Source organism: Xenopus laevis, chromosome 6L (genome assembly GCF_017654675.1).
Source record: "Xenopus laevis strain J_2021 chromosome 6L, Xenopus_laevis_v10.1, whole genome shotgun sequence".
Classification (NCBI taxonomy): Eukaryota; Metazoa; Chordata; class Amphibia; order Anura; family Pipidae; genus Xenopus; species Xenopus laevis.
In genome coordinates, this window is record NC_054381.1 from 58,040,833 (window position 1) to 58,057,090 (window position 16,258).

At 38.7% G+C, this 16,258-nt stretch overlaps 1 protein-coding gene across 3 annotated transcripts in view; it reads right to left on the minus strand.

Moving 5' to 3' along the window:
- Positions 1–16,258, minus strand: part of lars2.L (leucyl-tRNA synthetase 2 L homeolog) — a 90,571-nt gene that overhangs the window by 25,334 nt on the left and 48,979 nt on the right. For all 3 annotated transcript variants that reach the window (NM_001092094.1, XM_018266444.2, XM_018266445.2), the window contains 3 exon segments: positions 1,217–1,321; positions 4,177–4,336; positions 9,437–9,544. In NM_001092094.1, the coding sequence (NP_001085563.1) occupies positions 1,217–1,321; positions 4,177–4,336; positions 9,437–9,544 (373 nt within the window).

The following is a 16,258-nucleotide window of genomic DNA, read 5'->3' on the forward strand; positions in this document are numbered from 1 at the left end:
GAAGGAGAAATCGCAAGTAAGAACTAAATTTATCCGAAAACGCGCAATCAGATAAATGTTCTTAACTGTGATTTCTCCTTCACTTCCTGTATCTTCCGGCCATCAGACATGTTGCATGCATTTTGTCGCATGGCGATGCATCGGCTCGAGCTGCACCGTTGAGTTCTACCCTAAAGGGGCAGTATACATTTTGTTTAACATAAGTGCAATGAATAAGGCTTGTACTAAACGTACTTTTTGCCTATTGTTTTAATAAAGCAAATTCTATGGTGTTTGCTATTTCTCTAGTTAAACAGGAAGAAGAGAGAGAATGAAGCTATTCCATGTTTGGTTCTTGTGATTATCTATCTATCTACTTTGCAAGAATCAAACATGGAAATAAGCTCAAGAAAAAAACCAATATATTTTCATGAGTAAAACAATTGGTAAACAATATGTTTCAAGAGTAATTTACATGTACACAACCTTAAATACCCATCAGCTCTCAAGTGACCACCCACTGTGGGGCACATGGCACAAGGATAAGTATATATTGTTTAATCAATCCCATAAATGAACACAACGGGTGGAGTGCCCACCATAAAGCATAAAACCTGGGTGTCAGTCAAAAAAAATGATAATTATAGGCACAGCTGCCATCTATAATCCCATACGTGTGTATATCTATCTATCTATCTATCTATCTATCTATCTATATATATAGAATCTAGGCACTACACGTGAATCCTGTCTAAGGTAGGTTGCAAAACTTTATATTCTCCTGTAACAATACCATTAGAGATATGTAATACTACCTATTATGCAAAAAGTTTGTGTGTTTTCCGGATAAGAGATTTTCAGGAATTTGGACAACCACATTTAAATTTACATAAATCCAAATGGATTATTTTGCCACCAATATGGATTGATGCAGTTTAGTTAGGATAACATACATGGTATTGTTTTAAAATTACATATTAAAAAAAAAAGAGAGAAAAATTATAGATAGAATTATTTGCTTAAAATTAACTCTATGGGTGATGGTCTTTCTGTAATTCAGAGTTTACTGGACATTGAGTTTCCAGATAAGACATTCCACAACTGTACCTTACTTTTCTGGAGGGCAGGGGAGCTGGTAGGAGAAGAAATCATGCCAGGAAAAAGGGTATAGTACAGCTTTGAAAAAACAAATAAATATAAAGGTAAATTCTACTGCTACTTGTAGAATCTCACTTACCAATTTTAGTGTCCAAATAACCCTCAAACTCAGTTTTTGCAGCGATGACAACTGGGACCTCCTGTTTAGTAAACAGATTCAGTGCTGACACACGGGTGACACAATCTTAAAAAATAAATAAATAAAAGAGAGAAGTCACTAGCCATCTTTTATAACAGAAAACACAGACAAGCATATGGGGACCTGGCCAGCATTAGTCAGAATTGCCTGGGCTATCCGGTTATGTACTAAATGTGTACGATCATCGCAAATATAGCCTATTTTTATTTATTCCGCACTGCCACCGCCTACCTGCTGTGGCATGGTCGTCTACAGATAGGGGCAAGGACTTGTACTTTATAATAAAGGATATTCTCTTGCCATATGTATACATATGTTGTTTTGTTCTTTTCTATATAAACAAATTTCTTAAATGAAGAACCTGCAATAAGCTTATAAAAGGCTTGCATCTTATGGCCAGCACCCCTTCAAATAATGGAACATCCCAATGCCTATTCTTCTGCTTAGAGCAGCTTAACGTATTTAGCTCTGCCCCCTCCCTCTGCGAGTCCTTCTTCCTGTGAGTCACAGTAGAGAATCTTCTCCTGATGAAGCAGCTTCTTTCCAAGGGCAGATGAGTTTGAATCTGTTGTGTTAAGCTTAGTGTCAATGCCAGTGTATGTGTGTGTGTGTCTATGTCTGTGTGTAAAATTAACTGTTAGTGTTAATTTGTGCAAGGGCAACTGCGTTTAAGAAGGTCTGACAACCCCTGTGTGTAGAGACTGTAATGAACCTGTGTATAGCTTAACTACATTCATTATTGAATCTTATAGGTACAGGTTGGCTGTGGGTTTTGCCTACAACCAAAGGCGGTCCAGGCAAGCCAGGCGCCCTAGGCAGCCCAGCTGCCATCTCGCCCCCTCCCTTCCCCCATCACATGCGCAGTAACGCCGCTCGCGCATGCCCAGTAACAAAGCTCGCGCATGCACAATAGCGTACAGGGCTCATAGCGCACGCTGAATTCCATGTGAGTCCGGTCTAGGGGTACGCAGAAGAGGTAGCTGCCCAGCGCCCCTAATTGTTGCGCCCTAGGCAGCTGCCTCTTCTGCCTACCCCTAGTTCTGGTGCTGCCTACAACCATTCTCTCAGTGCATTTGCCACAAAGCACATTAACCCCTTCCTTGCCCTGATCTGATTCATTAAGAATTCTATTGCTTCATTATATAGAATTAATAGAATTCTTAATGAATCAGATAAAATTGAGCATAGGACTGGCCAGATATGGGATGACTTTGACGTAGTTGGCCAGCTTAAATATATTGCAATATATGGACAAACAATACCTGTTTTGTTTAAAGGGTAAGGCATTTTTCAGTAGCAGTATGCACAAAATGTCTCTGTCTTAAATATATTGATAATGGGTTGAGTGCAGAGGACTCTTGTATTTGTCTATATGTATTTTGTGGTCACAGCCTCATTGCACCCCCGCCTAATGGTTTTAAAAAATAGTGGTGAGCACAACTTTCCCTTGTAAATATATATATATATGGCATTAGCTCAAAGGATGAAAACACAATTATGCCTCTTTATAGGTCCCTGGTAAGGCCTCATCTGGAGTATGCAGTGCAGTCTTGGACTTCAGTCCTTAAGAGGGATATAAATGAGCTGGAGAGAGTGCAGAGACTATGTGCAACTAAATTAGTAAGAGGGATGGAAGACTTAAATTATGAGGGTAGACTGTCATGGTTGGGGTTGTTTTCTCTGGAAAAAAGGCGATTGTGAGGGGACATGATTACACTTTACAAGTACATTAGAGGACATTATAGACAAATAGCAGGGGACCTTTTTACCCATAAAGAGGATCACCGTACCAGAGGCCACCCCTTTAGACTAGAAGAAAAGAACTTTCATTTGAAGCAACGTAGGGGGTTCTTCACAGTCAGGACAGTGAGGTTGTGGAATGCAATGCCGGGTGATGTTGTGATGGCTGATTCAGTTAATGCCTTTAAGAATGGCTTGGATGATTTTTTGGACAGACATAATATCAAAAGCTATTGTGATACTAAACTCTATATTTAGTATAGATATGGGTATATAGAATTTATGTAAAAGTAGGGAGGGATGTGTGTATGGATGCTGGGTTTTCATTTGGAGGGGTTGAACTTGATGGACTTTGTCTTTTTCAACCCTATGTAACTATATATATATATATATATATATATATATATATATATATATATATATATATATATATATATATATATATATATATATATATATATATATATATATATATATATATATATATATATATATATATATATATATATATATATATATATATTTGTACCTAACCCCCCTCTCCTGCCCCTGTATCCACCTCATTGTTTTTTTTGGATGACTTATCTTCTAACCCTTCAGCCACTTTGGGAACAAAGCAGCTTTCCCCTACATTGGAATAGAATGTATAAACAGAGATTCTATACTAGTGACATTTTATTGCACAACCTCTCCCTGCTGTTGTTCCTCTACTTTATGTACAGTAGAACCCCCATTTTACATTTTTCAGGGGACCACAAAAAATGGTGTAGTCAGGGAAATGTATTATACATTATATATTGGTGGGACCACAAAAAATGGTATGAACTATGGAAAAATGTGAAATGGAGGCTTTACTGTATGTATCCAGCTGTAAGAAGAACTGTAAGAAGAGGGAATAACATTCTACAAACCACTGGCTAAGAAAGTAGAAAATACCAAGTGCTGTCCTGGCAAACAAGGAGTTTGTGTCACTAATAGAATGGCAATGCTATATATAGTATGTGCAAAAGTTATACTATAACTATTACCAGGTGTAGGTCATGTGGTTCATTCCACATGTCATGGTAAACTCCAAGCAATTTAAAGCTAAATTAATATAGCATAAAATACATTGTGAAATCATCAAAACAGTTAGTATATTGTTCAGGGGTCTTGCTAACCTTTTCCCTTTGTGTATGCTTCCTGCAGGGCTTCTTTTAGACTGCTAGCACCATGCAAGAGTCTGTGGTTTGGCAAAATAGCTACATGCGAGGCTCCAAATACAGCTTCTGGGTTAAAGGAATATGCAGAAATTTTCTCTCCAGTTTCAATACCATCAACCTATAAAAAAAACAGCCAAATAAACACTTGATGAAAGACAATTCTACAGGGCCCTGCTGTGCATACATATAATGATAATCAGTACTATGAGCAAAAAACAAATATTGCATGGGAAAAAAGGCATTACCTGTTTTATTCAAAACCAGACAGGTGGCAACCCAAACGCAAAACTAAGAGTGATTTGAGATTTGGCCAAACCCACCACAATATTTGGATTTGGACAAACACTTTGTTTTAGCTGAACCAAATCAATTCTGTGTGTTTTTAAAGGGAAGATGACAAATTGATTTTGAGCTGGTGCTTTTCTGCTCATTGGACTCAATTTTGCATATAAAAATTAGAACTTGGATTTTGTTTGACATTCAAAAAAAAACTCTACGTGAGGGATTATGTATTTGCCAAAACCCTTAAATTATGGATTAGACCTGAATATGAATTAATAAATATTTGTAAAGAAATTACAATAAATATTTACTGATACAGTTGAACATCTTATATTGAGCTGCTGTTTGGAGGAGAGTCTTTCATCTAATAAAATATATCATATATTATATCATATTTTGCGATGTGCTACAGACTTGGAATCAATAAAACAGTCCAAGCAGATATATTTAACCAGAGTGAAAATATAACAATTAACATAAAATCTGTTCAAGATGTAAAACTGGACAGTAATATGACTAAATGGAAGAACTATGGACTAACGTTTCTGCCCTTCCAGAGCCTTTCACTTTCAGAAAGGCTCTGGAAGGGCCGAAACGTTAGTCCATAGTTCTTTAATAAATTATTATTTGTTTTTCTAAGACCAGTGAGTGCTGATCCTTTTTTTGTTTTTTTATATATATATATATATATATATATATATATATATATATATATATATATATATATATATATATATATATATATATATATATATATATATATATATAATATATTCTTTATATAAAAGAGAAGTCTGTACGAATACAAATAGTTCATGCATAGCACCTCAGAGCAAAGTGCATAGATATTTATATATAGAACTTATGAAGTGTGAAACCTCATACCAAGCAGTGGGAAGCAACCTGCTTGCATGCCTCAATTTATTTTGTGTGTTTCAGCGAACACTGCAGCAAACTGAGCAGGAAATGTCAGAACCAAACGGAAAATGGTTTAAGCATGTCTTCTAAAAAAGGAGCTACATTTTTTATTTTTTAGACTAAGGATAAAACATTCTGTCACATAACGGTCTCATATAATGAAGTGTCCTAATAAAAAGTAATTTTACTTTTGTCTATATGTTATATTTTCCAGTCTTGGCTGTTTCCAAGGGTGCAAAAATTTTCGAGTATTACTACAGGTATGGGACCTGTTATCCAGAATGCTTGGGACATGATTTGTTCTGGATAAGGGGTCTCTCCATTATTTGGATCTCTTAAAAAAAAAACACTGAAACATTAATTAATCCCAATAGGCTTGTTTTGCCTCCAGTAAGGATTAATTATATCCCAGTTAGGATTAAGTACAAGGTACTGTTTTATTATTACACAGAAAAAGGAAATCATTTTTACAAAATGTAAATATTTGATCAAAATGGCCTTCCCGTAATTCTGATCTTTCTGGATATCGGGTTTCCAGATAACGGATCCCATACCTGCACAGGCAAACTAGCTATACTGCCTTCATGACTAAGCTGAGCAAAGGCCTCTAAAGTGTAAAGCATTTCACAGACCATTGCCTAAATGGTAAAAGAAACTTTTGTGTCAGAACATGGGCTAGTAATATTAAAAGCAACCTATCAGGCCCGGACTGGCAATCTGGCCTATCGTGCAAATGCCAGAGGGGCCGCTTTATATTGTGTTCATGTGGGCCGTTCCTGATCCGTAGAAACTGCACCACAGCTTCTCGCCCACACTACTGACTCCCTATTTTTGCACCCACCTGCAGCCCGGGAGGTGAAGTTGCAGACTAAAGCTGATTTAAGTCGCCAGAGGCGTGTGCGTGTCTGGCAGCTGCACAGAGAAGGGAGCCAAGAGTTACAGCAACTAGAAAGGTAAACAAGCGATCACCACAACTGGACAGATGAAACTTGCCTGAAAACTGAACTAAAATCTTCTGATAGTTCGTTGTGATTTTTTTTTTTGCTCTTCTCTCTTCTGTCTAAAGGTAATGCCCCAGTTCGGCTGTTCGAGAATATGATGCAGAGGCTGCAGTGTAAACTAAGACCTTTCTTGCAGCCAATCGCATTCCAGCACAGAAGAAACGGGACATAAACACTTTAAGATAAGAGACCAGGAACTGCTACAAATAGCAATAGGCTGCTGCCCTGCTCCTCCACATTCCTGCACACAAGATCATAAGAAGAGGAGCAAGATAGCTATGGAGGAGGAAAAAATTTAAGAAACAGTCATAAAAGAACAGAAAGATTGAGATTTAAAAGCACAGCTGAATAGTAAAGTAAAGTGAAAGTAAGTGGGTAAACGTTAAAAAGGGGAAAATAAGTAAGGAAATACAAGGAAACAAAAACACAAAGTGTTTTTTCAATTCACTAAAAATGAATCCTGCACAAGAATCAACTGGGCTTTTGGTTTAGCTGTGAGATTAGAGAAAAAAAAAGTATCTTCCATTCACCCAAGAGCGGCGACTGTATATAATATTGGCAAAGAACAGAACTGAAGCCCAGTGTTGGGGCAGTTTAATATAGGCAGTACAGCCACATTCAGTAAAATTGCATTTTTGTAATGAAATGCATGGAGGCCAGATTGTGCCATGAAGTGCTGGAGGCAATGGTACAAGGGAGAGAGGTGAAAATGCAGGGTTACAGCAGCAGTCAGCAGGAGAAACAGCCAGGTAATGGAGCCCGTGGTGTGCCGCCAGCCACGCAGTCTAGGGGGCCCCATCACAATAGTCCAAATAGGGCCCCACATTTGATAAGACCGGCCCTGTATGTACATGACTGTGTGTGTGCACTTTGTGTGTCACTAGCGTCTAATTGCACAGGAATTATTAGCAAGTGCAAGTTCTGCTGCCACAAGCAACAAGTTCCCTTGCAGCCAGCTCAGAATCTCTGGGCGCAGAGTCAGTATCAATGACTTTCCTCTATATGCTTCTTGTCAGTAACGGTGGCATAGCTTTACCTTTACAGCTGTTGTACAACTAATAGCTGTCTATATGCTGGGACTTGTACAGTATTGAACATTGTAGGTTTATTTTTGTGTTTTGTGAGGCTGGGTCATTTGAGACACTGCATTTAATTCAATGAATTAAAAATTACACTATAATGTTAAAGTGATACTGACACGTTCCTATAAGAATAATCAAGTGTGTTCAGCACCTAGAATATTTCCCCTCAATGTCCCCCAGCCCCGCGAACCTGCACCGACCCTCTGACACTGTTGAAAGACCTTCTGTGTAGTTTCAGTGACGCTGGGCTGGGGGGGGGGGCGGCGCGATCCTTCAATAGGCTGATTACGAATCAAAATAGGAAATCAGCCTATGGAATGATCCCTCCGTCCCCCAGCTCAGCGTCACGGAAGCAACACAGAAGATCTGTTAGTAGTGTGAGCGGTCGGCTGCGCAAAGTTGCTGGGGGGGGTGGATTTGACGGGGGTTTCAGAGAAAATATTCCGGGTTTAGCACATACTTGATACTGAAACGTTACTATGATTTTTATAGGAACGTGTCAGTATCGCTTTAATGTTGCTTTACTGTTTAATATAGGGATATTCAGAGAAGTTCTGTGACCATATAAAGGCACAAGGCTACAGGCTGAGTTATACAGGAAACTCCGAGTATCACTCATCTATTATAAGGGATAATGTACCTCCTACTGTAAATGATAAGGATAGAAGTCACTGAGGGGTTGTTCTGTGACCATATAAAGGCACAAGGCTGCAGGCTGAGTTATACAGGGAACACTGAGTATCACTCATGTATTATAAGTGATAATGTACCTCCTACTGTAAATGATAAGGATATTAGAAGTCACTGAGTAGTTCTGTGACCATATAAAGGCACAAGGCTGAACATATTTTACATGAATTACACTTAAGTGAGAAAGGCAGCTCTCTATATGCACATACTTTTTTGCAGTTTTACCCCAATATATGAGTGGATGAATACAAGACCATCGCGTGCTTACATGTGGGCTGCTTTGATTCTTTTGCCCGGGCTGCTTTTTACTCCCAGTCCGGCCCTGCAATCTATACAATACTTTATTAAAGGGATACATTTTCCATGATGTATTGCAAATATATCACACATACCAAATACAGAAACTTTATGCTATAAGCTTGACATATCATTTTTGGCATACCTCCCAACATTTTGGAAGTAAAAAGATGGACAAAAAATTTTTTTACGCATGTAGCGCAGCAATTTTTTGACCACACCCATTTCTGTGGCCACACCCCCTAATTACCATGTTTGTTTTACAAAATTTGGCAGGTTATGAAAGTTTGAAAATATTTCTCCTTATCTAAACTGTGTTTTTGTGCCTCAAAATTGTTACAAAGTATCTTATTTGTACCTGTTACCTGTTCTGGGCTCTCTGCTAAAAGCCAATTAAGTGAGAAACTTTGTTTCTTTTTCTGGCTGTTCAGTGCAGAGAAAAGAGGGACTTTCCAGTACAAATGAGGGACTGCGGGTTGAGCTGTCAAAAGAGGGACTGTCCCTCCGAAAAAGGGACAGTTGGGAGGTATGTTTTTGGTAGGGCTTCTATGTGCATCCAGCAGCATCACAACTTGTTGGCATTTGTTTGCAGAACACTGCATACTATACAAAATTGTGTTTCAACAAGATAGCATAAACAATTATTATTTACAAGTTAATACTTGTCACTCTACTATGGAAATACCAACAGGAAGTGGCAAAATCAACTAAACCACAGTGATATCACTCCATCTTGCAGTACATCAGTAAAGAGTGATTGAAGTTTATCAGAGAACAAGTCACATTACTGGAGGCAGCTGGGAAATTGACAATATGTCTAGCCCCTGTTTGCTCTTTTGAAAAATGGATTTCAGTGCACTATTAACTGATGCGTTTTGAAAACAAAACATGTTTTCCCATGACAGTATACCTTTAAGGGTAACTTTCCCTCCAGGAAGCATATATTACCTTTAATATGCAGTCGAAAAAGCAGCCAATACATTCCCCTATCCAGTTTGCTTGCATGCTCTTCACACCATACCACTCTGGAAGGTCTGCCAGCGCATCACTCATGGCCTACAACAATAAAAAAAATATTTTTAAATAGAGACAGAGAATTCCAATCTAATTATAAATTGCAAGCATGAAAGCATGAAAGAAAATTCATTAAAACAAAAAAATCCACATTTAAGATAACATTTGCTTTATAATTGTCCTGGTATATAAACTATAAGGCTTCCCAAAATTTAACACGCTAAGCACTTGGTAGTAATCAGAGCAATCAAAGTTGAACAATGTATTGCACTTAATTTCTTTCAGAGGGATAATACTTGAAGGCAGACCCAGAATAGCAATTTGGAAGCTCGGACAAATGCCAAAGGATTGCTGTAAGTTTCCAAAAGACCAGAGGGTAGTTTATCACCTTGTGTGTGTGTGGGGAGGGGGGGGGGTGCAATTTCTTTGCAACCCCAGCCATTCCTTGACTTATAAGTTAGCAATGCAGTTGGAGCAAAGAAGCCTGTGGCTTTTTGCACAATGTCTCACACAGTGGGCACAATTCAAAATAATGGCTGATTGCTGCGTTTTTTGGAACTTTATACGCGGACATTATAAATAAACCCGTAGTTCTTTATATCGGGTCCATGTGGGATGGATTATTATAACCATTACTATATCGTAAAGTGCTGTACAAAAACAAAATCAAAATAATGAACACGTCAACACAAAAAAATACTGTAGATCATACAGAAGCATCAGTGACATCTAACTTAAAAAACAAAACAGGTTTTATATTTAAAAGCTATGGCACACCCGGCTTTTTAACTCCTAATACTAGCAGCACAGATCAAAAGCTGTGCTTTGTCATTATGGATTAACAACAATAGGAAGCTCCAGTAGTCGTCTTAGACCTGTTGATACGAATGAAGATAAATTTATGTTTTAAGTGATGTGAGAACATGAAGAAGCAGCTGAAAGATGGTAGAGATACTCAGCAGGGAGCATGCTGGATTAAAAAATGATTCTCCCTGTAAAGCTGGCCATAGATGTAAAGATTTTTAAAAGATCCGATCGTCATCGTGAGACCACGATTGTCTCGAAACGATCGTACGAATTGTCCATCAACCATAAAGACCAGTTGCCAGGAAAACAAAGGGGAGCTGCCTGCTTGTCCCTGCAAACATAAATAGATTGCACTGGGACCGATAAAGATTTTTTAACCTGGCCGATCAATTTTCTGACAGATGTGGACGAAAAATCGTAAGATGTACGATCGTTCGAATCCCACTAACCGCACTAGAGGTAAGGCTAGAAACTTGTGTGATTAATGAGATGTGGAAAAACTAAGGGAAGCAGCAAATGGAGGGGATTTCAAAGCGAGAATATGAGAAGCAGAACAACAGAGTAATCTCAGGGCATCAAATTCTGAAGTCTGAAACAGAGTTCTTTTGTCATTTACATCTAGTAGTGTTGCCTGTGTAATGTTGATCTGGGGTATGCAATGTAAATCATTACAATGAAGTTACTTCTGCTACAGTTCTGAATAATCATTGACTGCCTCTTTATACAAAATGACAAAAACTGGTGGCATGCCCAAAGGAGGATCTCTTAGCTCCAATGAAGTGAAGTATAGGGGATTTAGATATAAGCAAAATTGCCTCAGCCTGGCCTGGTGGTTTATTCAGCTCACACTTCCTTCTAGTATAGTGCTGATGCTCCAGAAGATGGACTGAAACCTGCTGCCCCCCCATCCCCCGCAGAACAGAGCAGCAATTACCACTGAAGCATAGTTAATCTGCACACATAAATATCAGATCAATTAAAAGATTTCTTCTACAGCGGGATTCTGCAGACTGATATTGATGTGTCCCGCAGACTGATATTGATGTGGTTAGAGTATCAGTACACAGTAAATCCAATGTCGAGAGTCTGAACAAAGAAATAAAAAACATAATCATATTAACACTAACATATTAAAGCATTGTTTGCCAACACCACCAATACAGAAAGCCAAAATTAAACAATCAGCAATTAGCTTAGGTGGTCTACTTCAGTGAGAATAATAAAAGCAAATAGCACATTGGTTGCTACCTTTACTGTACAGGTGCAAATTTGCACATATATATACTGCCTTATTCGGCAGCTGAACTGGTGATAAAATGATTTTAAGAGAAGGAAGGAAATATGGTATTAAAGTAAAGGTGTTTCTTAACTTTAACTTTTAGTATGATGTTGAGATTGCTATTCTGAGAAGATCTGCAATTGATCTTCATTTTTATTAATTTGCATTTTTTTTAAATTATTTAGCTTTTGTTCAGCAGCTCGCCAGTTTGGATTTCAGCAGCTATCTGGTTGCTAGAGTTTCATTTAACCTAGCAACCAGGCAATGGTTTGAAAGAGAGATGGGAATGTGAATAGAGGGCCTAACTAGTCTCAGAAGAAGAAGGTAAACAATTAAAAAAATTACCAATTGAAATGTTGCATTCTAAAACATACTAAAAGTTAACCTGAAGGTCAACCACCCCTATGGCACACATAGGCCTAAATAAAATTGACTGATAAATTGTTGGGTAGCTGATTCTACAATTTATCTTACAGATTCAGAAACATGTTAATTGTGTTCCCTTAAATGAAGCAGGCAATGTTCAAGTGAATTTTTGTTAAAATAACTAAATGAAAATGTGGAAAATTACCGTTTTTAACTCATGAATTTTACTGGTTTTAACTAGTTAGTAAATCCAAAAAAAAAAAAAATAAGCAGCTGTCTTATTTCATTCCGAAGCAAAGCCACTGATCCTTACTGGGCCAGGGTGCATGCTAAGCATCTGTTGGGGGCTGCTTAGCAGACTGCTTTGCTGAGTGAGGCAATGTCACTTTCTGCCTCAGTCGGCACCCAAAGTCCCAAATCCTGTCATAAATGAGAGAATAACATGTTTGACATTATGCTCCTGTTTAAGAAGAGATGTCTAGACTAGAGACAATATGGTTCATCGTCTTCGGCTAATGTTACACCAGGCAATGGTGACAGATACTAAGAAACATCTTGGGGAAAAAAACAGCATGTAGGGATCAGGAACTTTAGTGCTATTCATTAGTGACACAGCTTGGTCAGTTGGTCTTAATTTTCAATTTTTCATGGTAACGGAATAATATAGCAGCACTACACCTGTCCCTTTAAATGGTGGTTCCATGCCTTAAAAAATGGGTATTAGTTTGGGCAGCCTCTCTCTCTCTTAAAAGCTGGAAGTGGGGAAGGATTAAGCCTGTGGAACCAATGCTGTGGTCTTGGAATCTCTCTTTTTCTAAAGAAGACTAAAGGTGGCCATAGACGCAAAGATCTGCTCGTTTGGCAACATTGTCAAACAAGCCGTTCTTTCCCCGATATGCCACTAACGGGCATGGCTATATCGGGGGTAATCTGAACGTGTGGCCGAATGATGGGATTACGATGAGAGTGCAATGCAAAAATTAAAACATGTCCGATCGACCAAACGACCGATCTCCGCCGGACGAAAAATGACGGGACTCTGCACACATGGTCCGAAAATCAAACGAATCCTCGATTAAGCCCAGGGCAGGAGACACATATCCCAAGAAATGCTACCATGCAAGGAGGTGCCAGCTTTCGAATACTATAACTGAAGGTAAATAGTTAGGGACCACCATATGGTGTTTACCTTGATGTGGTATGGTGGCTTACTCATTTTATAATCATAACTTTGTAACTAAAAACCCGTTTTTATTAATAAATGGACTTGCATAGATACAGGGAATGTGCCTTGATCAATCTCACCTCTTTTTTGTATGCTTGTAGCTAATTTGGCCAGTTCAGTCATACTTCCATTGTATTTATATATTTTTACTTTTACCCCCCTTTTTACATTTGAGGTGTAAATGACTAGACAATGAACTGGAAAACAAACAGAAAGTAATATTGAATGATATTTCTGTAATTGTATTTCAAATGTAGCCACAGAATGTGCCTGATTTGTGGTTGGCAGGTATTGTTCTAGCATCTATCAAAGAAAAAGAATAAAAAATGATTTAATTTAAAAATGTTTCATTTTCCTTCTAAGACCTTTGTCAAGACCTGGTCTTGTGTGCTCCTAATTTTTGTATATTGTATGACAGATTGCATCAGGGAAGCACCCAGGTTCTTTTATATATGTATATTATGGCCATGCTGAGGGCTATAAAAATCTCCTGGAGGGCTACATTTGTCCCACAGACATCAGTTCTTTTAATTTGATTTACATTTCCAAGGCCTGTAAATGTAAGAACCTTTTTTTTTGGAATTAAGTTAGAAGTAGCTTGAGCATAGCACAGCAGCAGAAATATCTAGATGCGAAGGTGTTAAAACACTGTTTTTGTTGCTAGGTAAGCAAGCTGCCATTGGGAAGGATTTCACTGTATCCCAATGGGCACCACAACTGCTGACAATACTAAACTCCCCTCAAAACATGGAAATTAGCATTAAACCCAACATGTGGAACCCTGTAGCCATGGAAACTAACGTCTGCTATGGAGTCTAAAGCCACACATTCGAATTAGGATAAAAGCGTCTCTCTCTTTTTAAGTGTTTATCATTAAGAATAAATGTCACAATTCTGCAGCTAATTAGATCTTTAGACTATTTTTAAAAACAGCAATAATGACAAAAATGAAGAAAGATGAACCCAGAATATGTAATACCAGAATCAACTGTGAACAAAAAAACAATATGATTAGCCCAATTTGCCTTTCTAAATGTAGGATGACAGCAGCTGTCAAATCTCTGAGGTTTCAATGATTTACATGGAACTATTCATTACATCTACCCTTCTGCATATGTCCAGTGGTAAACAGGTTAACACATGTTCTAGAAATGCTGCACCATATTTAAGAACTAGCAAACTGTGGCTCTAAAGATGCCCTCTGACAAGTAGTAGGTTGCATGTTGGACATTGCCAGTAGTGATGTGCCGGCCGGGTAAAACCTGCCCTACCTCCACCCACTCGAGCCCGACTTCCGGGTTCCTATTATAAGCGTGCGGCTATAAAACCAGAAGTCAGAAGCCAGCAGTGTAATTTGGCGGGTGTGGAGAGCAGGAAGAAGAGCTTGGCCCGGCACCCACAAATGGGGGTACGAGGTCAGCCCGAACTCGACCCATCCACAGGTAAACCCGGGGGTCCTGCGGGTATCGGGTCAGCCTGCACATCACTAACTTCCAGCCACTGGGTCTGCTATTGTTAACCAAACCCTGCCCTGTTTAAAAAGTGAAATACAGAAGGGGCAACAATCATAAACCCTTGCAGAGTTAAGCCTAACTGAATGAATACAGAATGTATACCGTAGTTAGGTCCATAAATCTTTGGACAAAGACAACTTTTTTATAATCTTGGCTCTGTACATTACCACAATGAATGTTAAATGAAACAACTCAGATGCAGTTGAACTGCAGACTTTCAACTTTAATTCAATGGGTTGAACAAAAAGATTGCATAGAAATGTGAGGAACTAAAGCCTTTTTTTAACACATTCACTTCATTTCAGGGGCTCGATTTGGACAAATTAAAAAACTGAAAATAAAATGTTTGTTTCTAATACTTGGTTGAAAACCCTTTGCTGGCAATGACAGCCTGAAGTCTTGAACTCATGGACATCACCAGATTCTGGGTTTCCTCCTTTTTAATGCTCTGCCAGGCCTTTACTGCAGCAGCTTTCAGTTGCTGTTTGTTTGTAGGACTTTCTGCCCGAAGTTTAGTCTTCAACAAGTGAAATGCATGCTCAATTGGGTTCAGATCAGGTAACTGACTTGGCCATTCAAGAATATGCCACGTCTTTGCTTTAATAAACTCCTGGGTTGCTTTGGCTGTATGTTTTGGGTCATTGTCCATCTGTATTATGAAACGCCTCCCAATCAATTTGACTGCATTTAGCTGGATTTGAGCAGACAGTGTCTCCGAACACCTCAGAATTCATTCGGCTGCTTCTGTCCTGTGTCACATCATGGATAAACACTAGTGTCCCAGTGCCACTGGCAGCCATGCACGCCCAAGCCATCACACTGCCTCCACCGTTTTACAGATGACGTGGTATGCTTTGGATCATGAGCTGTTTCACGCCTTCTCCACACTTTTTTCTTGCCATCATTCTGGTAGAGGTTGATCTTGGTTTCATCTGTCCAAAGAACTTTTTTCATGAACTGTGCTGGCTTTTTTAGATTTTTTTTTTAGCAAAGCCCAATCTAGCCTTTCTATTCTTGGTGCTTATGAGTGGCTTGCACCTTGTAGTGCACCCTCTGACTTGGATACCTCCTGGAGAGTTTTGTTCACTGGTGTGAAGTGGTTTCTCTTCACCATGGAAATGATTCTGCAATCAAGCACCACTGTTGTCTTCCGTGGACGTCCAGGTCTTTTTGCATTGCTGAGTTCACCAGTGCTTTTTCTTTCTTTCTCAGGATGTACCAAACTGTAGATTTTGCCACTCGGATGGGTTTTTTTCTGTTTTTTGCAGCTTAAGCATGGCTTGTTTCATCTGCATGGAGAGCTCCTTTGACCGCTTGTTGTCTGTTCACAGCAAAATCTTCCACATACAAGCACCCCCCTCACATCAACCCCAGGCTTTTATCTGCTTCATTGATAGACATAACTAAGGACTTGCCCAAACCTGCCCATGAAATAGCCTTTGAGTCAATTGTCCAATTACTTTTGATTTGAAATATTTTATTTGGTTTTCACAATAAACCATAAAAATCAATATGATAACAAATAGTATGCAGAATAAGAAGATTAATACAATGACATATTATAC